The sequence below is a fragment of the Astatotilapia calliptera genome, chromosome 18, assembly GCF_900246225.1.
Source record: "Astatotilapia calliptera chromosome 18, fAstCal1.2, whole genome shotgun sequence".
In the NCBI taxonomy this organism is placed as follows: domain Eukaryota; kingdom Metazoa; phylum Chordata; class Actinopteri; order Cichliformes; family Cichlidae; genus Astatotilapia; species Astatotilapia calliptera.
Window position 1 is genome coordinate 1225878 of NC_039319.1, and position 26623 is coordinate 1252500.

Genomic DNA, 26623 nt, shown 5'->3' on the forward strand with positions numbered 1-26623 from the left:
TTACTGTTCTCTCTCGTCCCACACTGCTCCTGAGGGAAGCAATAGAGGCAGCCGTTAAACACTTTTCCCAGCAGGCGTACACTGACTGACTTTTCAACTAAACTAGAAGACTGACGTGAAGTCTAACGCAATAATCCCGTGTCGGTGGAAGCTCCATCGCTCTCCTAAATTGCTCCCCCGACGAGCTCTGATCAGCAGCAGCTGTGTGGCAAGGACTTCGGATGTGGCCAGTCCCCTAGCAGGGCCACACCCACCAGGCCACACCCACCAGGCATGAAGGTGGCAAAACAGCTACAGACACATGCACACACACAGCTGCCTACAAGTAGCAGTGCAGACGACACACATACCAAATAATATGATGATGATAATAATAATAATGATAATAATAATATAATAATAATAATAACAAAAACAACAACAATAATAGTCCACGCTGCTCACAGACCCCGAGTCCCCAGAGCCGGGTCCGTGACTGAGGTTCTGATTTCAGGCATCCTCAGTAACTCTTATGAAAAATACATTTGTGAGATTAAATTCTCAACACCAAACTCAACTGAAATATGAAAAAATGTTGGTTTTTCATTGTTAGTTTTGTTTGTTTTTGTGTGGACCAACAGAGACGATCTAAAAGTGGGAAAAAGCAGAAGATCAGTTTCAGGCTGGATGGAGAAAATGAGAAGCTTGTTGTGTTTGGAGGCCCCACAGAGACACTTTGATGCTTTCAGCAGAGACAGTTATTGTTATTGTTATCATTGTTATCATTATTGACTTTAAAGTGTAGGTTTATATGTCAGATATATAAATGCTTTAATGCAAACACTCATATTTCAGCAGAAATACACAGGGACATATGTGCTGTGCATACATACTGGCATATTTCACTTGTGAATACAGAGACTAGAATATTCTTATTATCATAGTTATAATAGTAATTTCAGTAGATCATATACATTCTTGATTTGAATAATTAATGAAATTTCAGGTGCTTGTAAAGGTTAATGCTGAGTGTAATAATGATATCAAATATTGTATATATGCGCATGATTATTGGTTGTTGGGAATCAGGCAGCAACATGAGTTCATTTATTGATAACTGATGACCAGGCCTGGTCACATTCAGCACTTTTCTTTTTACAGGAGACTGAGTGTCTTCCATGACTGGCACGGTCCAGAGTCGGTGACTCCGTGATAAAGTTTTGTTTATGTTCTTTGCTTTTTTTAAACAATATGTTTATTCGTTTTTTTCATTTTCACAAACAATTGATAATTACATAACATAATATTGTGTACAGTTCACAGCAATACAAACAAACAAACCAAAAACTAAACACAAAACCAAACACCAGCTCAGATCCTTCTAAAATAAACACACTACAGTACAGCTGTCATGGGCCTGTGTCTGTGAGCCTGGGGTCACCTGTTAGTTTGGGTTAGATGAATATTTATTAGTTTCATTTGTCTTCTGGAGTGCTTATGGTTGGTTGTTGGTGTGATCTGCTCCTGGTCCCTCACTTCCCTGTTTATGAGTTGGAGTGAGTGTGTGTTGCGAGTGTGTGTGTACCATGGTATGTTGGTTTTGCTGCCACACCAGGCCCAGAGAGTCTCCCGCCTTAGAGCAAGCCACACCTGGGATTAATCACTCACCTTTTGCCGATCTGCCTAATCAAGCAGCCCTACTTAAGAGAGCAGTGGAGCAGGAACACAGTTAGTGGTCCAACGCATGTGATTGTGGTTTCTGTTTTCCCCTGTGGAATGATTTAAGTGTTGTTGTCAGATGGTGGATTGGACTGTACTGAATGTGGCGCCTCTAGTTTCTAGGTCAAATGTGAAAATGTGTGGAGGGAGCAGCACACTGTGTCCACAGGCAGCAAGGAGGACAAAACCTCACCACATATCAAGGAGAGGACCCCCGGCCTGGGAATTGGGAACACACTGTGGGTTGTTGGCACTCTTTCATAGCCTTTTTGTAAATAAACACACTTTTTCCATTCAGAACGTTCTGCATTTGTGTCATCCTTCAACCAACCCTGACAACAATACCTGTGGTCCCAGTAGTAATGTGCAGTTTGAATCCCTGTAGCATAATATTACAGACATCAGGTTCGACGTAATTCCACTTGTTGAAGAATTGGTCTGTTTTTGAGTTTAGTACACATGTAAGATATTCCAGTGGCACTAGATCCAACACTACTCTTTGCCAGCCTTTGATAGTTGGTCTTTTTCCTTCATCCGCTGCAGTAGAATATTCTTCCACACATGGGTGAGAAAACAATACAACCTGCTATTATTCTTGGATGTTAAACGCCGGCTGTGGAGGCCCAGTATGAGAGACACAGGGTTCTAATTCACAACCCAAAATCTCCATTTCGACGTACTGATCGCCAGACCTAAAGTGTATGACGTGTGACTGGATTATCACAGCTCGATGTAACAACAGTAAGTCCCTTAGTGGACACTTTGAAAGGGAAGTTTCAATTCCCAACCAGATAGAGAGTGAGTTATTTGTGACCCAGGCATGAATACACCCCATGTGAGTCAATTGATATGTTCTAATATTTGGTAAAGACCCCCTACTGAACCTGGGCGCTGTAGTGTAGCCATCTTAAGTTTTGTATGTGTTTGCTAAAAATAGAAGAGCTTAGCCAGCAATTGAGATCCTTCATCACACTATTTGAAAATATAACTGGAATCATTTGGACAGGATATAACAATCGAGGCAAAATATTCATCTCAACCGAAGCCATATGTCCTAAGTAGGAAACTCCAAATCCGGCTTTACCTTCTCAAACAAGGGAAGGGATATATATATATATATATATATATATATATATATATATATATATATATATATATATATATATATATAATAAAGGCTGGGGTCTATCACACCAGGCAATACCCCAGGTGCAGGCTGTGTAAAGATGCCCCAGGGACAATCCAGCACATAACAGCAAGGTGCAAGATGCTAGCAGGCAAGGCATACATGGAACGCCATAACCAAGTGGCCGGCATAGTGTACAGGAACATCTGTGCCGAGTATAACCTGGAAGTCCCGAGGTCAAAGTGGGAGATGCCCCCAAGGGTGGTGGAGAATGACCGAGCTAAGATCCTGTGGGACTTCCAGATACAGACGGACAAAATGGTGGTGGCTAACCAACCGGACATAGTGGTGGTAGACAAACAGAAGAAGACGGCCGTAGTGATCGATGTAGCGGTTCCGAATGACAGCAATATCAGGAAGAAGGAACACGAGAAGCTGGAGAAATACCAAGGGCTCAGAGAAGAGCTCGAGAGGATGTGGAGGGTGAAGGTAACGGTGGTCCCCGTGGTAATCGGAGCACTAGGTGCGGTGACTCCCAAGCTAGGCGAGTGGCTCCAGCAGATCCCGGGAACAACATCGGAGATCTCTGTCCAGAAGAGCGCAGTCCTGGGAACAGCTAAGATACTGCGCAGGACCCTCAAGCTCCCAGGCCTCTGGTAGAGGACCCGAGCTTGAAGGATAAACCGCCCGCAGTTTTAAAGAAACTGCAGTGAAGAGAGAGGATGATTCATTTATGTGAGAAATCTCCCCTTTACGAAGTGAATTAAAGCTTTTTTTTTTTTTTTTTTTTTTTTTTTTTACTTTACCAAACTGACCATCCCAGCCTTGCCGTAATGGTCCATTTGATTCACCTTTTATTGTTTATTTTATTTTCACTTACTGAATACGGGACAGACTTGACTGGGGGAAAGAAGGGGAGAAAGAAAGAGGGAAAGAGAAACAGTTGAGAAGAGGGACGGGGGAGAAGGGCAAAAGACAAAAACCAACAGAACGGGCAGAGAAAAAAAATGCATATATCGATCACCTGGGTCACCTGCTGAGAAAGAAAAAAGAAAGCAAGCAGAAGAGAACAAGAGTAATAGAATAAACAACATCACAATGATATATGGGAATATGACAGTAAATACTAAATATTAAACATTATTGTGCAGCACATAAGATCAACAGAACACAGTGTGCTTTGAGGTAGGAGCCAAAAAGGGTGTAGTTTGTGGGTGTGATCACCCGTGTGTACACCTGTGAGCATGGACGCGCTTGTTTTTTGTTTTTTTAAAAGGTTCCTTCATGTAATAATCTGCTAGAGGGTGTGGGGGAGCCACAGCCCCGTCCTCCAGGGCGTGAAGCAGGTATGGAGGAGATCAAAACTCCAGACATCCAGAGGCCCCCAGAACACAAGAGACCAAGGAAGACCAACAGAGGGGCAGCTGCGCCACTGTCCCAGAAAGAGCTGAGGAGAGTCCCAGATGAGGGCTCACTCAGCAGCCGCGGAGCAGAAGCCAGGGGGAGTTGCAGTGACGCGCCCGTGAGCTCCGCCGGCAGCCAGCTGCGCCTGAGTGACCGAGCCCCAGGCCGAGAGGCCGGGGGCACCCCACCTCCGAAGTGGCCCGAGCGAGCCCCAGGCTCCAGGCCTCGATAAGCGGCCGCCAAGGAGTGAGCCGGTGTGTACCTGGACGCCCATCCCCGGACACAAAGAACCACCAACGCACCGATGTCTGAGGGGGTCCGCCACTGGCAGGGGATAGGGGGGGTAGGGGGAGATAGGCCTCCAAACCTTGGAGGGCCTGAGATGTCCCCAGAGAGGTGGCGCCTGACACCCAACCTGACATATAGACACAGACATACAGGCACACACAGACACAAACATCCATTCCCACCCTCATGCTCTCATATGCACTTACTCCACACTCAACCAACGTGGAGACAGACATAAAGAGACGTTGTACACACGATCACACTCCCCAAGCGTACTCTACAAACCGGGTCTAGGTGCCCTTGCCCCTGGAGGGGGGAACTGCACCCAGACCCAGGTGGTGTTTCCCTTTTCCCTGCGGTGGGGGGAGGCAGACCGCCCCGACTCCGCAGCAGCAGGAAGGCTCCACACTCCAGACCGCAGTCGGACGGCCAACTCCTCCTCCTAGTCCTAGCCCCCCTGCTCCAGCAGGTCGCAGAGAACGGGGGTGAGAGAAGACTCCAAACCTCCCTCCACCCGCTCATTGTAATGTTGATGCATGTGTGTTCTAAGGTGCAATTAAAACCCAGGAGGGCATGGAGCTACCTGCCAGAGAGCAGCAGGTAAGCGCATAGTCCCTCCTGCTAGCCCTCAATGTCTACGTGTATTTAAAATTGAGAGGTGGGCAATGATGCCAGGGGTGGGGTGTACACCCTGATGGTACTTTGGACTCCGTGTATCGTGCCCACCCCCAAGATCCTATATGTATGTGTAATGAGAGTGTGAGTAATGTGAATGTCTAAGTTGTGGGATAAAATTGAGGCAGAGGCATCCAGAAGGGGACGGGGGGGGGGGGGGGGGGGGGGGTAGCCTCCTCTGCACCCTGGTGACATACCCCTACTCCAAGGCCCTGCATGTGTGGGTGGTTGTGGTGGAGCGGGAAGAGGGAGGCAGCTGGAGATGGGGAGGGAAGGAAGGGAGGGGCAAGTGACCCCTCCCTGGGGCCAGCTCCCCTGCTGACCCCAGTAGGCACCCCCATACTCCGCGACCCGCCAGGGAAAGGGGGCCCAGGCCCATCCAGACCGGGCCCAGTGCAGCAGCACCGCCCGGCCCCACAGAGCCCGGGACAGCCCACCCAACCCCACCACAGAGAAAACTGCACCCACCCCACCATCCACTCATCTTCCAGACTACATAAGACAATAAACACACAGGCTGAGATCTTCCTCCACCTCTCCTGTATGTGAATTAAAGCTTCTGTTTTTATGCAAAAGACATTTTATTAACTGAGTGAAACAAACCAGACAAGTTTAACAGTGTGTGGCTCCCTCTAGTGGCTGTTGTGTAGTATTCTGTTGTCTTTGCTCCAAAGGTTTTTGTACAGAGTTTTGCTGTTTCCTGTCACTGTGGGCTGCAGAGCACAGTAGTACACAGCAGAGTCAGACAGCTGAAGCTTCTGGATCTTCAGAGGAGCTGACTTTTCTGCTTTGTTGATTTTAGCATCAAATCTGTCGTTGTTGAACTCTTCAGATTTATCTGTTGTTTCTGAGAAAGATTTGAGCATATACTTTGGGTAACTGTTCACTTCTTGTTTGTACCAGAACAAAGTGGGACTGGGGTCACTGGTTTCAAATGTACATCCAAGTGTAACTGTGTCTCCTTCAGCAGCAATGACATCTCCTTGTTCCTGGATCACTTTGTCTTCTCCTTTACACTCTGAGGAAGAACAGAACATGCAGAGGAAGAGATGGATCAATAAACATGATTAAAAACTCACCATTAATCAGACTCACACATTTATTTAAGCAGAGGAAACATGTTGATGTTTGTATCTCACCAAAGAAAAGAGCAGCAAGAATAATCCACAGCCAATGTTCCATCTGTACAACAAGGTTTAAATCAACAGGAGAAACTAGCTGATGTTCAACATTCAGTCTGAGAATTGTTCTCTTCACAGCAGCACTTATTATTGACACAATGGTTGAACACAGTGCAGAAGGAGAGCCCCGCCTACTGGATGATGTCGCCCTCTAGTGGAGCATCTCTGTGGGTTTGCTGTCACTGTGGGCCTCACAGCAGAGTCTGTCACTGCAGCAGAGCAGATCTGAAGATCCATTCATCTTTGACCATCAACAACTTTAAGTCAGAACAGACAGAATAACTCTGTAACTTCATGATCTGTGTTCATGTTGAATATGTCAGCTCCCTCTGACTGTGAGCAGAAACAAAGTCAGAAACACACTGAAGATCACTGACAGCCTGTGAGAGACAAAGAGAATCTGTGTCTGCATTTAGTTATAGCCGTGAAAGATGAAGAGAAGATGTTTTTTACATGGAAAAGAGTTGGGGATGAAATCAAGATCAAATTATGGATAAGAGTTGGAAAGGGCAAAATAATTTGGGGTTGTGGTTTGATGAAAGGGTGACATGGATATCATATCGATTATCAGGAATATACTTTAGATGACTGTCTGATCTTGCTCCTTTCCAGAGTATAAACTGAGGAGCCTGAAGGTCAGAATGATGTTTGTACCAGTAAAGCCAAGGATCACTATCACTTGTCTTATAGCTACATGTGAGTTTGACAGATTCTCCTTCTGTTTCAGTGACTTCAGGTTGTTGAGGAGTGATTGAGTCTCCAGCTGTTAGTCCTGGAAAAGTAGAGAAAATGAAGCCATCAGACTAACATTGTCCATGAGGCTGAGTATCTGTGAGTATTACTGTGTTTTGTTTTGTTTTTTAACAGCTTTTACTTCTGATTTCTCAGACGTTTCTCTGATTTCACAATTGAAATATTTTTCTGTTTAATCATCAATCCAAACTGGATCCGTAACGCTGTAAACATGTCTTTGAATTTCAGGTGTTCCTGTCAGAAACATACGTACCTACGAGAGCTGCAAAGATCCAAATCACAGCCAGTTTTTCCATGTTTCCAGAGGAGAAATGTTGGAAGTGATGTTCACTGGGAGTTAGCTGTGAGTGGTCTGATGTTCACAGCTGGAGTCAGACAGGTTTCTGCAGTCAGGAGGAGGAGGAGGCTCAAATCACATTAACTTCACCTGAAGCTCTTCATCACAGCTGTGTTATGTGTTAGTCTGTATCCTAACAAAGATGTGTGGCTCCCTCTAGTGGATGTTGTGGAGTATTCTGTTGTCTTTGCTCCAAAAGTTTTTGTACAGAGTTTTGCTGTTTCCTGTCACTGTGGGCTGCAGAGCACAGTAGTACACAGCAGAGTCAGACACTGCAGCAGAGGAGATGTTCATCTTGATTTCTGTTCCCTTCACTTGAATCTTCAATCCAGGAACTTTTTCTTCTCCTACTGATCCTGAAGGTGAGTGTGAGATCAGGAGCTCAGGTGCTTTTCCTGGATGTTGTCGATACCAGAAGAAATAATCACCAGTTGACACTTTGTAAGTGTAGGTCAGAGTAACTGTGCTGCCTTCTACACTGGACTCTACACACTAACTACACAAGAACATAGACATAACAGGCAGGGGAAACATGGAATAAACACAAAGAGAGACGAGGGCTCATAAATACACAGAGGGGCACACAGGGGGTAAGAGTCACGAAGGGAAAACATTTGGGAACAACACACCAGGACAACTCAGGAAACATGGCCTAAATAAGGAACGAAATACAAAAATACAAGAAACTAAGAATACTGGGACCACATGGCCCAGGACCATGACACTGATGGAGAAATCCCTCATCTTTGGAAAAGAGAGTTTATTACAGAGAAATGGCTCTTTCCAAAATAAAAGCTATACTATCCGCTTCTTCTGGGCTATATTCTCAGCAGCATATTAAACATATCAGGTCCCCATAAGGAGAATCCTGTGCTAACGGCTGTCTAAATGACTCGGGTAAAGTTTGTAGCATGTGTGCTTGTTGTTTTTGTCTGTTTCCACTTGTCTTTGCACTAGGATGATGTCGGCGTAAATGTGCAGTCATATTCGTTGTGTTCCCACTAGTGCTGTCAGCGTTAATCTCGTTAAAATGACGTTAACGTCACAACACGGCAAATCTCCGTTAACGAGCTACCGCGGATCGCCCCGTGCGTGGGGCTGGACGGCGTCAACACATTAACGAGCTAACTGCGCTAACACACTAGTTCCCACCCATGTAATTGAGCATTGCGTGGCACATCCGACATACTGTTTTACTTTTGTCCATGACGCGCTTACCTTCAGGGTCATACGTCACATGAAAACCAAAATAGTTCCAAAGGCCAGATCTGAATAGAGATTGACAGACCACGTGACTTTTGCGCATTGCATGCCGGGAACTAGTGGCAAAACAAAACAAGTATCGCATCAAATGCAAGCATTTGCAGCACCGCAAAATGTTCATTGTCCGGTTCCAATACCTTCTTGCTTTTTGTTTGCCCCCCAAAAAAGTTATGTACAAAACGAAGGAGAACAATGCCGGTCAAAGACAGACTCGACGAAAAGGCAAAGAAAAGATACGAGGAAAAAATCAAAGGAGTGAAAGGGTTAGACCCTTACGAGCACACAGAGTGGACAAAAGACGTTAGCGTGCTGCCCAACTTTCACCACGCTCAGATTTATAATCATACGGTTCTTGGAGTGAGTGCATACACTCATGAAGTTTAGTAACTTCAGGTCACTGCAACAAGCCCAGGTACAGTTTACCGACGGATGGGTGCAGGACCTTGAAATGCACCGTGTAGAACGAAAGACCATCGTAAGAACAAAGGTAAGTTTACCAGTCTCACAAATCGTCGTCATAAATACACATTCGTTAACCGTTTATTAATATAACCTTTGAGCTCAACGGTAATTAATTAGCAGTGGAAATAATTTCTGGTAGCATCACAGAAATGTAGCAGTGACAATAATATTGTATGCTGTAATCATACTGTGCAATTAATGATACAAAAAACCTGTTTTATCCTGTGAATAAAAGTACATGTTTTTGTCAATGTACCATAATAACAGAAGCGAAACGCAATATTGTGTCAGGACAATTCACTATTTATGCACAATAAATAAAGGAGCATAGCGCGACAATTTCTGTTCAGCGCCAGACTTGCTTGTAACCTATATCACCAATTATGTTAAGAAAAATGACGTAATAACTACAACAGCAGACTGACCTCTGTGGGAATGCTTGGAGCAGACTAACCTGTGAGCTGGAGTGTTCTGAGACGTTATATTTGGTATATCCAGACCATCCGTCGGCTCTTTTTACTTCGGAAACATGGCTCGAACAATTTCTCTTCAACGATGTAATCCGATAACAACCGATCTCTTTACCCGTCAGCTTCCCGTGGCTGTCATGCGACCGACTATTGCAGTTAATAATACAACAGCTTCTTGCCATTTTTTGTGTTTCTTTTTATCGCTGTGTGACTGATTTCAATTGAAAGCCTGGGTGCACTAGTACCTCTTGCCACTGGAGTAAACTCTCGACCGTCTCACACTTCTGTTTAATCAGTTTTCTGTTTAACGTTTATTCAGCTGTGTGAAAATCCCAGAGGAACCCACCCGAGGGATTAATAAAGTTTTATTTAATCTAATAATCGAATAACTTTAATCTCAGCCAAACTGATTTACTCCGGAACAAATAAAACACAGAAAAAAGGCAAACAATTAAATTTTTAAGTTATCCGAGTGACTTATATATCATGTTTAACCTGAATAGTGAAAGAGCGGGGGTCTGAAAACGATGAAGCCGGGAGTCCGCTGCTCTCGCCGGCTCGAGTGACCATTGAACCCCCCGGCTTGCTATCGAGCGGGTGGGTAACAGACGTCTCCGAAAACGTCGGCACACTTTTGCAAATATACGATGTCTTGATAAACCAAGAAGATATTTGAAGTTTACACAGCTACTTTCTCACCTGAAAATATGGTAAAAGTTTATTTTGTGACCCGGAAAGATTAATAAGAGTAATTTTAAAACTTAGTAGCGGCCGCCATTGTTGGCAGCTGAAATTTGGCTGGGCCGCGCTATGAATTCTGGGATATGGTGGGCCACGAAGGACACACCCGACCCATCCTTCAAATTCGGGGAAATGAAGGACGCATTTGTCGGCCGCATTTGAAGGAGTCGACGCATTGGGACAGCCTTCGTTGCCTGGCTGTGGCGTAATCAGCCTTCAAATGCGGCCTCCAGAGGATGCAGCCGACGTTTTGGGACACAGCTTCTATGAGGGTGGGGGAGGTTCAATTTGCCATGTTGCAACGAGCTTAGCTTCTGTCTTGCTAGCTTGCGCTGCGCTCAGTGGATCTGCGCTCAACAGTGCAGCCTAGGCGGAGTAGTCAAACGCAGATCCACTGAGCGCTCAACACAGACAGCATCGTCAGAAGGAAAGTTGATAAAAAAAATGAAAAATTTTGTATTGTTCATACATATGCGTACCGAACCGAAAGCACTGTATCGAACGGTTCAATATCGATACGAGTATCGTTGCACCCCTAATACATATATATATCTATATATATATATATATATATATAGATATATATATAGATATAGATATAGAAAAAAAACACCCAGCACGCCCCTGCGGGCGGTTTATCCTTCAAGCTCGGGTCCTCTACCAGAGGCCTGGGAGCTTGAGGGTCCTGCGCAGTATCTTAGCTGTTCCCAGGACTGCGCTCTTCTGGACAGAGATCTCCGATGTTGTTCCCGGGATCTGCTGGAGCCACTCGCCTAGCTTGGGAGTCACCGCACCTAGTGCTCCGATTACCACGGGGACCACCGTTACCTTCACCCTCCACATCCTCTCGAGCTCTATATCCATAGAGGATAGATATATATATATATAGATATATATATATAAATATATATATATCTATATATATATATATATATATATATATATATATATATATATATATATATATATATATATATATAAATATATATCTATATATAGATATATGTATATATGTATAAAGCTCTGACTTGTATTATGAGTATGTGGTCTGGTAGCTACAAAGTTTTTTGCAGCTATGTTTTTTTTTTTAAATGCAGCCAATGCGCTTTAAAATAAACATTTCAAACTATTTACAGAACAATCAGCTGTTCTGCATCAAATCTGATGCCACACAAATTATTTGTGCCGCTCCAAAAAATAATTCCTGTCCACTATGAGATGAAGGAGAACAACAGCCTGATACCTGCAGGCCTGACAGCAGCAGATGTGTCACTGCTGTAACACCTGTAACACTCAGCAGTCGCCTCATTGTTCTGACACACAACAAAACTACTGACTACACTACACACTAACTACACACTAACTACACACTAACTACACACTAACTACACACTAACTACACACTAACTACACACTAACTACACACTAACTACACAAGATTTGCGCTAAATGTCGCAAATCTCTCACATCTCAAACACACCGTCACTCCTAAAACTTCCTCCCTTCCTAAACAATTAAAGGCCATGTTGCCATATCATTTTTTGATTGGTCCACATGGTACATTGTTCCACCAATAGGAAAGGGTGGGATTTTTTGGTTTTGCTCACAGGCTTTCGAGCGTTTTCCTTATAAAACGCCGTTTTTATGTTTCTTCCCGCAGTAAATATAAACAACGACAGTATTCAGGAAGAAAATCAAACATTGCAGATATTTTATCATAACTCTGGTTTTACGTGGCCGATCAACACAATTTAAAAACTGGTATAAAGTCCACACTTTTCCCATCAGTTGTTCCGTCTGTCCTGCTCACATCTCCAATGGTTGTACACGTTGTCATTAACGTGGCTTCACTCCACATCAGCCGCTTTGCTAAAACACCGGTGTCGCAGATAAGGACGCTGTCATAGCTGCGTATATATGAATGTGAATCGCATTATTGGCTGGACTGTGGGATAAGGTGGCATCGTTCTGATCCCATACGGGAGCAGCCAGTCACTGACTAACACTGCAAAGCAGAATTGTTAAAGTTTTAATTTTAATTTCAATTCAGGTTAGATTTTTTTCTGTACGCAGAGAGCGTGCCAGCAGTGCGCAATTGTGCACGTGCGCAGCTTAGAGGGAACATTGGTGAGAAGTGAACCACCATCGTAGCACTGGATAACACAAAGTAGTGCACGGCTCTGATGACTGCAGCTGTGTTTAATCATGGAAGACACATCAGCACAGTCCCAGAAAACACAGCAACTACATGAGAGGCGTCGACACATTTGTAGTGTAAAAGTGTTTTTCAGAGGGTCCAGAGACACAGCAAAATAATATCTATAATATCAAACTTTCATAAAACAATTCTTCATATTATACATAATGTAAGAAACACAGGAAACATCAAACAACAGCACAGTAATAAGATGTAACATAACGAGTTATAGATAAGACTTTGTTTAATCATAAGAACAGAGAATTCAGACCTAAAGGTGACAGTTTAACAGTGTGTGGCTCCCTCTAGTGGATGTTGTGGAGTATTCTGTTGTCTTTGCTCCAAAGGTTTTTGTACAGAGTTTTGCTGTTTCCTGTCACTGTGGGCTGCAGAGCACAGTAGTACACAGCAGAGTCTGACAGCTGAAGCTTCTGGATCTTCAGAGGAACTGATCTGATGCTGGAATCCAGTGTGGAGGAAAATCTCTCCTTGAACTCCTCTGCTGTGTTTCCATCATCCCCACTATAGCGCATCAGGATGAATTCGGGGCTGTTGTTTCCATCCTGTTTGTACCAGAAGAGATAATTACTTGTTCCACTGCTGTTATAGAGACAGTCAAGTGTCACTGTGCCTCCTGCAGCAGCAGTCTCTTCTCCTTTTGCTTGCAGCACGTTGTCTTTTTGTGCTCTGCATTCTGTAAAACACCAACAAACAGTATCAGTGTGCTGTTAAAGAATCACGTCAATGTTGATATCAAAGAAACAGAGTTGTGTTCATACCGAGGCACATAGCAGCCAGCAGCACTGAGATGAACAGAGGCGTCATATCTGCAGTGTAGAGTAACTGTGAGCTACAGCAAGTATAAAGAAGCTGTGATCTCTCTGTTTAGTCTTCATCAACACTAAGTTGGTGGATTAGAAGGAGGAGCCTGATCACAGTGACAGGACTCATTCACAGCCCTGTGTTATTCCCCCTGCTGACAGCTTCACACTCAGCACGTCTTTCTGCTGCTTCCAGTGGATATTTGCTCCTATTGCAGGAAGCAGGTTTAACAGACTGAACTGTGAGTCGAGAAACAAGCACAGAATAAATAAAGAGCAGAGGCTCCGTTTTAATCCAGGGAACCGAAGAATATGAATGTGTGTCAGTGTGGATCATGATGTTCATCTTTAAAATCTGAAGAAGAGAAAACAGTAGAAGAATCTTCTTGTATCTGCCAAAATGTTTCATGACTGAATTTTAACACTGGGAATTTGGAGAGTGTGGAGTCCTGATATCCGGTGTAGTGGTGCAGTGTGGGGAGAAGAATCAGTAGGAAATGAGACGTTGTTGGTCTTTGCAGGTTAAAGTGAAGCTTTGAGACTTAAAGTGACTTCAGACTGAACTTCAACAACGTGTGAAATGGATCTGATACCATCAATGATGGCGCTGCTTTAAATGTCCAATCAGAACACAGAGGAGAAACTGTACCTATGACATCATCGAGAGAAAACACAAAGACGTGATTCTTATAAAAAAATGAAGGAAAAGTTTAAACCATGCAGGAGAAAATGTGAGAATAACAAAGTAAATCTTTCAGCTGTAAAATATCATTAATGCACCAACAATGTTGGGAGTTTATTACTAGTTACTGTATTTGACTTCTGATGCTTTTTACACACATCATCACTAAATAAGGAATAAAATGTCTTCGTGTCTGAACGTTCCTGCAGTTGGTTTGTGGTTGATGTGGATTTGCTGCTCATGTGAATCCTCCCACAGTGTTTCATTAGCAGCTGTAACCACAGTGACTCTGATAAAACAGGAATTAGCAGAATCCATCTGATATGAAGCTGTGCTTTGAATACCACTTCCCTCCTCTTTGAAGAGTAGTCAGATATCTGTGTTCAGGTTTTTGTACAGCCTCTTCTACACTTTGTATCACTGTGTTTGTAGAGCACAGTAGTAGAGAGCTGTGTCTGCCAGGGTTAGGGCTGCTATGGTCAGATTAGTTGTTGTAGGTGATGTTTGGGATCCATATCGATTATTGGGAATATATTGACGACCACTGTAGTCTTTGGCTCCTTTGTAGAGTATAAACTGAGGAGCCTGAAGGTCAGAATCATGTCTGTACCAGTGAAGCCAAACATCACTTGCACTTGTCTCATAGCTACATGTGAGTGTGACAGATTCTCCTTCTGTTTCAGTGACTTCAGGTTGTTGAGGAGTGATTGAGTCTCCAGCTGTTAGTCCTGGAAAAAGAAAGAAGAAAAGTAGTGAAATGCAGTCTGTATATCTGCTTAATGCAGCAGCTTCAACTAAACTTTAATCCCTGTTCTTAAACTCACCTATAATGTGAGATAGAAGCAAAAAGAGGTGCAGCAACATGTCTTTGGAGTTATTAAAGCCAGACAGACAGCACATGAACAATGTTCTTCCACTGCAGCACAATGACCAACAAATAATGTCATTGGATGAGCTCAACTTCAGTGGGCGGGGCCAGTTTAATAGCTCAGCCAATCAAACAGTTTTGTGCTTCCACAGCAGCTCTGTCTCTGTCTCTGATCTTTACTGCTTCATTTCTCTGTTGTCTTTGTCATCAGTCCAATGACACAAGAATCAGAGGTTTAACAGTGTGTGGCTCCCTCTAGTGGATGTTGTGGAGTATTCTGTTGTCTTTGCTCCAAAGGTTTTTGTACAGAGTTTTGCTGTTTCCTGTCACTGTGGGCCTCACAGCACAGTAGTACACAGCAGAGTCAGACACTGCAGCAGAGGAGATGCTCATATTGATTTCTGTTCCCTTCACTTGAATCTTCAGTCCACGAATTTTTTCTTCTCCTACTTCTCCTGAAGGTGAGTGTGAGATCAGGAACTCTGGAGGTTTTCCTGGATGTTGTCGATACCAGAAGAAATAATCACCAGTTGACACTTTGTAAGTGTAGGTCAGAGTAACTGTGCTGCCTTCTACACTGGACTCTTCATCTTTGACTGGAGTGAGCTGATCACATGTGACACCTGAAGGAAGAGAGAACGTTTTCAATCAATAATTGACGTTAATGAATCATTTAATTGAACATAGTTTCCTGTGTAGGTGAGCAGACCTGTGAGAGTGAGAAGAATCAGAGGAAACACACAGTGATGTAATGACAGCATGTTGAGGAACATAAAGTTTGTTTTGTGTTGAACTCTGTTGAATGTGGAGGTTTTTCTCTCTTCTATAGTTCAGTAACAGCTCAGCTCCTCCCTGAATCTCTGCTCCTCCTCTCTGCTCTCAGTCACTCCTCCTCCTGTGCTTCACACACTTTATAACCAAAATGATTTAAGGGAGCCGTGTGACACGTCACACAAGCAGAAGTCACATTAACCATGTAGACAGAGTCAGAGAGTCGCTGATACTCACACAGTTAAAAAGTCTGAAACTTGAGACATTTGGAGAAAAATGTGTAAGAAGTCCTGAATTCAAGAAACATCTCAGAATAGTTTGTGTATGTTGGGAAGGATTTTTGTTCACAACTGTTTGTTCAAATGAAGCATCATCTTATTTGATTTGATCTTCAAACACAAACCTGAGAGACGTCATGTCTCTGGACACGACATGCAGGAGTGTTGTGGTGCAGCAGCAGTCCCAGTTACAGCTGACACTGTTGGACACAACATCTGTTTTACTTTGTGGCTCTTTGTTCAGTTTGATGGTTTGTGATCCTTCAGGAAATATTTAGTTACTTTGCAGTTTATTTAAATGCTACACTTATATTAAAGTATATTGTTGATAAAGCATATAGTTAGAGCTGGACCAGTGACCCTGAATCCTCCTTTAGTTAATCTGGACGTAGCATTTATGTCCAGATGAACAGAACCAACTTTTGGAGATTTACTTACCTGGATGACTGATTGTGCATCAAGACCTCCTTCAGTTACTCTACAGTCGGTGTCGGCTGCTGGGAGACTCCCATGATGCACTGAGATTTTCTTCTTCACTCACTATGTGTTTATACACCTCTCTGTATTGACTCATTCGTTATTATTCATCTCTGGCTCTCTTCCACAGTGGGTCTCTGTCCTGTCTTCCTCCCATCACCCCAACTGGTCACAACAGATGAGCCTGGTTCTGCTGGATGTTTCTTCCTGTTAAAAGGGAGTTTTTCCTTCCCACTGTCGCCAAACTGCTTCCTCATAGCGGGTCATGATTGTCGGGGTTTTCTCTCTTGTATTATTGCAGGGACTTCACAATGTAAAGCAACAACTGCTGTTGTTATATAAATAAAACTGAATCTACCAGAGTGAACATTTATAGAAGAAGAAATAAAGAATAAGACCTGCATCAGTGACCTTAAACAATAACATAAACACAATATATAAAAGTTAAAGAATAAAAAACTAACTTGTCATTAAGGCGTGTGTCTTTGAAACACAGCCTCTGTCAAGTCAAGCGACATGAAAAAGAAAATTTAACTGCTCGTCAGATAACAGAGACCCAGACACGCTCTCGGCTCAGTCATCGGTTACTAGCGGCCATCATTTAACGTAGCTGTGATTAAAGCAGCAGTGGTGTCTTCCAGAGGGAGGGGCTAGCAAAGTAAAATGAACTGGATCATACCTGGATCCTGCATGCATGCAGCACAACACTGTAGCTTTAGCCCACATTAATGTTACCTTCATATTGTAGAGCTTCCTCTGATTGTGTGTCTTCTGAAACTTTTCCCGGACGAGTAGAGCCAGATACAACTCCTTTCCACAGTCCAGAGCAGGTCTGAGGATAAATCACTGACTAGTAGAACCATCGCTTCAGGAACAAGTGACAAATGCATTAATCTAAATCTAGAATAGTAATAGTACACTGGAAAATAAATGAATACTGAGTATTACTCATAATAATAATGGATTGCATTTATAAAGCGCTTTTCTAGGCCCTCAAAGCGCTTTACAATGCCACTATTCATTCACTCTCACATCCACACACTGGTGGAGGCAGCTGCAGGTGTAGCCACAGCTGCCCTGGGGCAGACTGACAGAGGCGAGGCTGCCATATCGCACCATCGGCCCCTCTGGCCATCACCAGTAGGCGGTAGGTGAAGTGTCTTGCCCAAGGACACAACGACCAGGACAGAAAGAGCTGGGGATGGGTTGATGTTTGGTTTTCTTGTCATTTGGAGTTCTTATTAGATCGTTTAGTTTCTGTTTAGTTTCTGGGTCGTAGGTTCTTAGTGATCATAGTTCTCCCTCCCTCTGAGTCTAATCTTCTCTTGTGGTTAGTCAGTCTCTCTCTGTGTTTCTTCCTGTCTCCCCAGTCGCTGCATCAGTTTGTGTCTGTGTGTTTCCTGTTTTATTTTGATAGTCCCGTGTCCTGTGTTTAGTGCATTCAGGTTTGATTCCTGTGTCGTTGTATCAGATTAGTTCCAGCTGTGTTTCCCTCATTACTCTCTTGTATATTTAAGCCCTGTGATGTCTTTTGCCCTTTGTGGCATCGTACTGCCTCATGTGTGTAAGTCTCCTTGTGTTTGGTAAATGGACTCATTCTTATATAGCGCTTTTCTACTCTCCTGGAGTCCTCAAAGTGCTGTATACAGCATGTCTCATTCACTCATACAAGCACTGCTAAACACAAGTGCAAACGAAACTACATTCACACACATTCATACTCCGATGATCGGAGGGCAACTCGGGGTTAGTACCTTGCCCAAGGATAATAGGCATGCAGTCTGGGGAAGCCAAGAATCGAATCACCAACCTTCCGATCAGTAGCTGCTCCACCACCTGAGCCACAGCCACACTGTTTCAGTTTTAGTTCCACGTTTTCTCGTTTCCTAGTTGTGGAATGCACTACACACAGGTCTTTATCACCAGATTCCACATTTATTTATAGTTTTCCCTGGGTTATGACTGAACACAGTCTGACAGCTGTCGGTCCCAGCTGTTTTCCCTCTCTCCCCGCTCCTCTCCGTCTCACTATAAAAAGGGAAGGAGACCACTGTTAGTCCAAATCGTCATCAGCTGTTCTCACCTGCATCTCCAGCACCGCCCCGTTGAGCTCACTGCACCACTCCTCCCCTGCAGCCGCGCCCGGGACCACACCTCCGCCACACTAGTGTTTTAGTTCTTGTTTCTCAGTGTTCTGTTCCTAGTTTTCATGTTCAGGGTTTCAGTTTGTTTTTTGTGAGTTTATGTTCTTGGACAATCCTCCCATCAATGAAGCTGCAGCCTTAAGTTTGCCTTTGGTGTTTGAATCCTGCATTTAGGTCCACTTCCTGCCTGCTACAGTCTCACACGACAGTTACTTTGTGTTTATGTCGGCTTTTGATTTCCAGTTTAAAAAAAAATGACCTTTTTAGGAAAAACAAAAACATTTTCAGATTTCTGAACGATGATCAGGAAGTGATTCATTTCACAAATGTTGTTTTCTAAATGAAGTAGACAAAAAGTACAGAGACCCAGGACAGACACAGGTGACAGTGATCATCTCTGCTGTGGGTTCAACTTCAGCATGTACAGATGAGAGAAACCATACCACTGTATTTTAATAATAATAATAATAATAATAATAATAATAATAATAATACATTTTATTTTGAAAGCACATTTCAGAACACTCAAGGACACTGTACACAGCAGAATAATAAAAGCAACATAAAAGCAAGCAGTTTACACGAAGAAGAAGGAAGAAGAAGATCTGAGACAACGAGATGGGGCGGTGATCTGAATCAGATCAGAGAGATATGGAGGAGAGAGATGATGATTAGCCTTAAATGTGTACAACAGTATTTTGAAATTAATGCGATATTTGACCGGGAGCCAATGAAGCTGCTGCAGGACAGGAGTGATGTGGTGGACAGAAGGGGTCCTGGTGATGATACGAGCAGCAGAGTTCTGGACATGTTGGAGCTTGTGGATGGATTTTTGAGTAAGACCAAAAAGAAGTGAATTACAATAATCAATCCGGGAAGTAACAAGGATGTGGACAAGAATGGCAGCGGCATGTGGGGAGAGAAAAGGACAGAGACGATTAATGTTGCGCAAGTGAAAATATGCAAACCGAGTAACATTATTAATGTGTGAATTGAAAGACAGAGTACTGTGGAGGATGACACCCAAGCTTTTCACAGAGGAAGAAATGAAGACTGGCGAGTTATTGATAGTAACAGAGAAACTGTTGGTTCTGGATAATGTAGATTTAGTGCCGACCAAGAGGAGCTCGGATTTGTTACTGTTGAGTTTGAGAAAATTAGAAGAGAACCATGAATTTAGTTTGGCTAAGCAGAGGGTGAGGGAGGATGGGGGAAGAGCAGAATCAGGTTTAGTGGACAGATACAGCTGGGTGTCATCGGCATAACAGTGAAACTGAATATTGTATTTAGGGAAAATATGTCCAAGCAGTAGAAGGTAGATAATGAAAAGAAGGGGCCCGGGACAGATCCCTGGGGCACGCCAGTGGTCAGAGGAAAGGGCTGAGAAGTGAAGGATTTGAGTTGAATGAACTGAGTGCGATCAGACAGGTACGATTTAAACCAGGCTAATGGAGTATGGGAGAGACCGATGGAGGCTAACCTACTGAGAAGAATAGAGTGAGAAATAGTGTCGAAGGCAGCGCTCAGATCGAGGAGAATAAGGATGGAAAGTAAACCGGAGTCAGCTGCCATAAGAAGATCTTTGGTTACTTTTATTAGTGCTCTTTCAGTGCTGTGGGACTGGAACTGCTCATACAGATTATTATTAGTTAAATGTGAGTGGAGTTGTGTGGCAACTATTTTCTCAAGAATTTTTGAAAGGACTGGTAGATTGAAAATAGGCCGAAAATTCTCAAAATTATTGGGATCTAGACCAGTTTTTTCAATGTTGGGGTTTTGGCAGCAGTTTTGAGGGAAGCAGGAACAGTTCCAGTGGTAAGAGAAGAGCAGATGATAGCAGATATGAGGGGAAGCAGAGAGGGTAGACATGCCTTAACCAAAACTGTAGGAATGGGGTCTCGCTGACAAGTAGAAGGTTTTGACTTACAGATGAGATCTGAAATATCAGTAACCGAGGGGAGCTGGAAAGCAGAAAAACAGTGTGATGGGAGAGGAATTACACAGAAACCAGCTCTTGATGTATTTTGTGAATTTTCTCAATGAAAAATAACATTAAAGAATCACAAAAGGAGGACGAGTAAAGATGAGCAGGTAAAGATTCTGGTGACCTGAAAGAAGAGTTGAACAATGAAAACAGTATCTTGGTTGAGTCGTCTTTTGAACAGATAATAGTGGAGCAGTAAGCAGATTTTGTTTGATTAATACACTCCTTATAATACATAATATGATTATTAAACATTTCCTTGTGGATATTCAGACCAGTTTTCTTATAAAGGCGTTCAAGTCGTCGTCCTTTTGCTTTCAGGAGCCTGAGTTCAGCTGTGAACCAGGGTGCTGACTGAGAGAATGATACAGGTTTGGTTTTGAGTGGGGCAACAGAGCTTAGAATACTATTGAGACTAGAGTTATAATAGGAAACTAAGTCCTCTTGGGTGAGCAGGTTATGAAAATGCAAATGACCAGAGAAAGCAAAAGAAAGAGTATCAGGATTGATTTTGCTTTGCAGTTAAAAGGAGTAAGACCAAAGCAACAAACTAGGTCCAACATATTAATATGAGTAGGAAAGTTTATTTGTTGTTTAAAGCCAAAACTATCGAGGCAGGATGAGAAGTCTTTGGTGAGAGGATGATCACTGTTATCCATATGAATATTAAAGTCTCCCAGGAGTATTATATTAGGGGAAACAGTAGCTATGTGAGTCAGCAGATCAACAAAGTCACTTATGAAGACAGAATTAGACTCTGGAGGACGGTAAGTAACAGCTATGACAGTTGGAACAGGTCCTGAGAGTTGACAAACAAGGGATTCAAAGGAACTATAGACAGGTACAGACAACGGCGTGACTTTCCAGTTCTCACGATAGATTACCGCGAGACCTCTGATAGGTTTGTAGCTTAAACCTATTCGCTGGAACGTTCAAGACAATTCAACTACACAGCAAAAGCAAGACACAAGTAGGCAAAGTTCTTCATGTTACTCATGCATGAGGGAGAGAACCACGACAAACGCTTCGCTTGACCCCAGTCGCTCTCGTCCGCTCCCTCGTAACACTGCTCTTTATTGAGGTCACATGAATATACATAGGTGCATTAACATATAACATCTTACATAAGTATACATGAGAACAAAGAATACCTTGTCTGTGTGTGTGTGTGTGTGTGTGTGTGTGTGTGTGTGTGTGTGTAGGGGGGGGTCAGAGTGTGACCCATAAAGACTTCCCTAAACCTGCTGGTCTAGAAGTCCAGCAGTTCATCTAAACAAAAGGCACTTAGCCTAAAACAGATATAGACAAGTTTATCCTGCCATAAAACAATAAGAGAAGGTTCGACCTCTCCCGTGCTCCCAGGATGTGGGTGTGACTGCCAGAACACTCTGGAATGCGCACGAAGTCTTTGCAGACTCCTAAGGATCACACATCCTATCACTACACAATCGATTATACACCTCTAAGCATATATGGTTAAATATTTCTAAGCATAAATGACAATCAACAATATAAACCTGACAACCTCCACCGCGGCCGGTGTTCTGACAAAATGTCCTACTTTGTCAAAACATCCTACCATAGCGTAAATTTATAGTCATGTCTATCAGTCCGTGCTACCTTATCAGAATATACTACCTTACGTGGTTTATGCCTCCATCATACATATCTATAGGTAGGACATTCTGATGGCCAAATCACACTTATCAAAACATGCTTCCTGCTTGGATTTATTAGAAATTAAACAACGTTATCACTCAATTAACAAGTATGTAGTGCAATATTACTTTCTTCGACATGACAACGGAGAGTGCTGTTCACTAACTGCAGGAGGACTAAAATTAATTGACAAGGTTTACACTGTATGCCAGTTTGCAGACGTTTAGAAGCACTAAATGACTTCAATTGAAACTCTAAATTGGAGTATTTTTGCACAAAAAACAAAACGCATGTTAGCTTCAAAGGTTAACAAATTGACAACAGCTTAAGGAAAACAAGTATCAACTGTAATAAGAAAGTAAAACATGTAATACTTTTTTTTCGCACGCACGAGATCGGGGTAGGATCAAATAATAGGCGTGTACAATTAACATCGAAATCATGTTATGAGTTGTGCGCATGCACAGTAACAACATGTAGGACAGCTTGATAGGTAGTGTGTTTTTGTCAGAACACCGGAGTCACGAGGTTGGCAGGTGTAAACAAACCCCGGGGGAGTGGAGCTGCGAAAAGTCACTGGGCTGCTGCCACGTCTCAGTCAAACAGAAAGTCAAAGTTACGATCTGTGAGCAGATCCCGAATGAGATGCTCGTTAGCAAAGAGGCCGAAATTGACATCGGTGCTGTCAGACTGAACAAAAGTGTTAGCTGACCTGAGCAGGCTGGCTAACACACTGTGGTCAACAGCCCTGTCAGAGTTCCATGGAGGACGACGAGAAGTGGACCAGAGGGACTGTATTGGCTTAAAGTCGTCATGGTGAAAATTCAACGAGAGCCCAGGTGAACGTACTTTCGGCGAGGGAGGAATGCAGCCAGGTGAAAGCGGAGTCAGAGAAGCTCGTCAGCTGAGTATTGGTAAAGTCCAACACTAGGTCAGTAGACCAATGACATAAAAATCCAAACCCAAACGAGCAAGACGCAGATCCTGCCAGGACAAAATCACGGACAAACAGTCAGGTGTACGGATCCAAGGGAGACAACAGCCAAAACAAACAGGCAGATGAACTAGACCCAAAATACTCAGGCACTTGCAAAGTTCGATCGCCAGTCGCGTAAGTAGAAGACAAGAAGGATTAATTTTGTTAAGATGTATCAAAGAATATAAAGAAAGATACAAAGATGCCAGTGAGTAGCAGCAGCAAGTCGCGTGAGCGTTCACTTTTATTTTTGCCCAATAAAGCTATTTTGCTTTCTCATTGTATTTTCGTGAGCTGTGCTAAATATAATATAAATATAATTTCACACCTGTCTCAGAAGCAATATTCATGAAATATGTGAAAGAAAAAAATATCTGGGAAACAAAAAATGATGCATGAAGATTAAAAGTCTTGTTTTGATATTTAAAGTGTCACTAACAGGTCTGCTACATCAGGCTGTGATCTGCACATCTGATCATGAAGAGACAGTTTTAAAGAAACTGCAGTGAAGAGAGAGGATGATTCATTTATGTGAGAAATCTCTCCTTTACGAAGTGAATTAAAGCTTCTGTTTTTATGCAACAGACATTTTATTAACTGAGTGAAACAAACCAGACAAGTGTAACAGTGTGTGGCTCCCTCTAGTGGATGTTGTGGAGTATTCTGTTGTCTTTGCTCCAAAGGTTTTTGTACAGAGTTTTGCTGTTTCCTGTCACTGTGGGCTGCAGAGCACAGTAGTACACAGCAGAGTCAGACAGCTGAAGCTTCTGGATCTTCAGAGGAGCTGACTTTTCTGTTTTGTTGATTTTAGCATCAAATCTGTCGTTGTTGAACTCTTCAGCCTTAACTGTTGATGTTGACAAACAATGCATATAATTTGGGTAACTATTTACTTCTTGTTTGTACCAGAACAAATATGGACTGGAGTCACTGGTCTCATATTTGCAGTAAAGTGTAACTGTGTCTCCTTCAGCAGCAATGACATCTCCTTGTTCCTGGATCACTTTGTCTTCTCCTTTACACTCTGAGGAAGAACAGAACATGCAGAGGAAGAGATGGATCAATAAACATGATTAAAAACTCACCATTAATCAGACTCACACATTTATTTAAGCAGAGGAAACATGTTGATGTTTGTATCTCACCAAAGAAAAGAGCAGCAAGAATAATCCACAGCCAATGTTCCATCTGTACAACAAGGTTTAAATCAACAGGAGAAACTAGCTGATGTTCAACATTCAGTCTGAGAATTGTTCTCTTCACAGCAGCACTTATTATTGACACAATGGTTGAACACAGTGCAGAAGGAGAGCACCGCCTACTGCTGAGCTTCTCAAAGTGTGGGGCCCGCCCCCTACGGGGGGCACAGAGCCATTGCAGGGGGGGGGGGGGCGGTATGAAAACGGAAAAAAAAACAAAACGCTTGGACACTGCTATCACGGGGCGCCCACACAAACGCAAAGCAGGAGATGAAGCATCGCTGAATATGTTTCCAAACCAACTTCATTCAAAGACTAGAAAATATGGTGAAGCAAATCTTCCCTTTGGCTTCACCTGCACAGGTGCGGAGGTAGGTCTCCCTGCAGGATTAGTTTCCCCTGCGTCGGGAGCAGCGCTGGGCTGTTTAAATCACAGACAAACAGGATCCCACATTCTTGATCTTTAGTTCACAAACACTTGTTGTAATGACTAACTGCTCCTGACATGTTGGAGATGTTTGCTCTTTATACAGTAAAGTTGCAGCAGGATACAAATAACATCAGGCTGATCCTGCCACGATTTGTTCCCCCTGTCACAGACAAACAGGATCCCACAGCTGTTTATGTTTTTGAACACATTTTGCATTTTTTGAAAAGTGTATTGAGATCAATGTTGAACATTATTACACAGGAAAAAACAACTACATGTAAAATAATGACACCATGACGCCTCTGCCTTTGTAAACAGAGGGACAGTAACTGCTGTAAAACCTGCAGACAGTCAGATTAACAGTATTTTGTCTCTTTCTGCCATCCTGCTATTCATCTCATGTAAACAATAACGTGGCCACAGCGTGACGTGGAAAAAGGCTCATACCTTTAAAAAAAAATCTCAGTTTTCGGTGATTCGAAACGCCGTTTACGTGGACGAAACAGATGCGTTTTCAAAAATAGGACGCAGTAGGTGCGGACGTAGCGTAACAGAGTTAGTAGTTTATTTTATTACTGCCTGTAATTTATTGCAGATTACTTGTATTTGCTTAATTGTTTACTAAATGTTTGAGGTGTGAAATAAACCGCAATGGAGCAAAATATGGGCGTGTGTGGTTGGAGGATGAGTGAAGGAAGATATTTCTCATTTATTTTGCTCCTGCTTATACACAAATCTTTTCTGGCAACAATTTTGTGTTTTGTTTAGTTTTTTTTATCTTTTCTGAGTTCTCTCTTTGTTACGAGAAAATCTTATTTGGTTTCTTTAAGTACCCCACAGACCGGGCAAACATATTTTATTTGAGTAAATTACTGATGTTACTGGCTAAATTTCATATACATAAATCGAAATTTTCTAACACGAAAACATCCTTTCAGTGCTTTTTAAATGAAACCAAACAATATTTTAAAACCATACAACATCCCCAAAATGTAAAAGCTGTCAAAACCATAAACTTATGTTCCCTGTTCAATATTATCTGATTCTTTACAGTTTAGTAAATAATCCAACTGATTTCTCATTAGTTTTTTTACAAAACCCTCTGACACTGTGTTTTGTTAATTTGTATCTGTATTTTGTGCTTTGTTAATAAAGCTTATTCAAAAAAAACAAAATAAATTTACAATAAAGAGATTGCGTTGGATCTGTGACCGAGTGTTGCTGTGTTTTGGGGGTTTTCTAAATTTCTTTGATTCAGTGTCATTTGTACTTTTCTGGTTTTCTTATGTTATATTTAAAGTTTCTTGTCTTTAGTTTTCTGTCACTTTGGCTTCGCTGTTCCACATCTCACGTTCTTTTACCCCTGTCCTGGTGTTCCATGTTCCCTCTCTGTTTCCACAATCACTCATGTCCCCATGTTTGTTTCTCTCCCGGTTTCAGTGTTAAGCTTGTGTACAGAGAGGCGGTCTTTGTTCGCCTCTCCGTATGTGTCTTGCTTCCTGTTTTATTTTGATAGTCCCGTCTCCTGTGTATTCAGTTTTGCTTCCTGCCTGTCTTGTTATGTCAGGTTAGGTTCAACTGTGTTTGCCTTCTGTTGCACATTCCCTCGTTACCTTCTGTGTATATATTGTGTTAGTGTCATTTGTTTGTAGTCGGCAATTTCCATGTTTGATTGATTGATTGATTGATTGATTGAATCTTTATTTTGAACATGTTGAAAAAGTATTAAAAAAATAGAA

At 42.7% G+C, this 26623-nt stretch overlaps 1 long non-coding RNA gene and 2 gene segments (V, D, J or C); all 3 read right to left on the reverse strand.

The window, feature by feature from the left end:
* LOC113010729 (T cell receptor alpha variable 19-like) lies at nt 1–13573 on the reverse strand. The segment is given in 4 exon segments: nt 1–29; nt 5913–5955; nt 13033–13289; nt 13375–13573. Coding segments are annotated over 4 exon segments (375 nt in total).
* A 714-nt stretch (nt 13574–14287) lies between these two features.
* On the reverse strand, nt 14288–15154 carry LOC113010388 (uncharacterized). The gene is made up of 2 exons (XR_003270328.1): nt 14923–15154; nt 14288–14826 (listed from the first exon to the last, which is right to left on the reverse strand). It is a non-coding gene; the product is annotated as an uncharacterized LOC113010388 (long non-coding RNA).
* Nucleotides 15155–15317: 163 nt separating this feature from the next.
* LOC113010731 (Ig kappa chain V region 120-like) lies at nt 15318–26264 on the reverse strand (the record flags this gene model as incomplete). The annotated part of the segment is given in 4 exon segments: nt 15318–15589; nt 17228–17324; nt 18303–18394; nt 26246–26264. Coding segments are annotated over 4 exon segments (480 nt in total), but the record flags the coding sequence as incomplete, so codon positions are not given.
* Between the last annotated feature and the right edge of the window lie 359 nt (nt 26265–26623).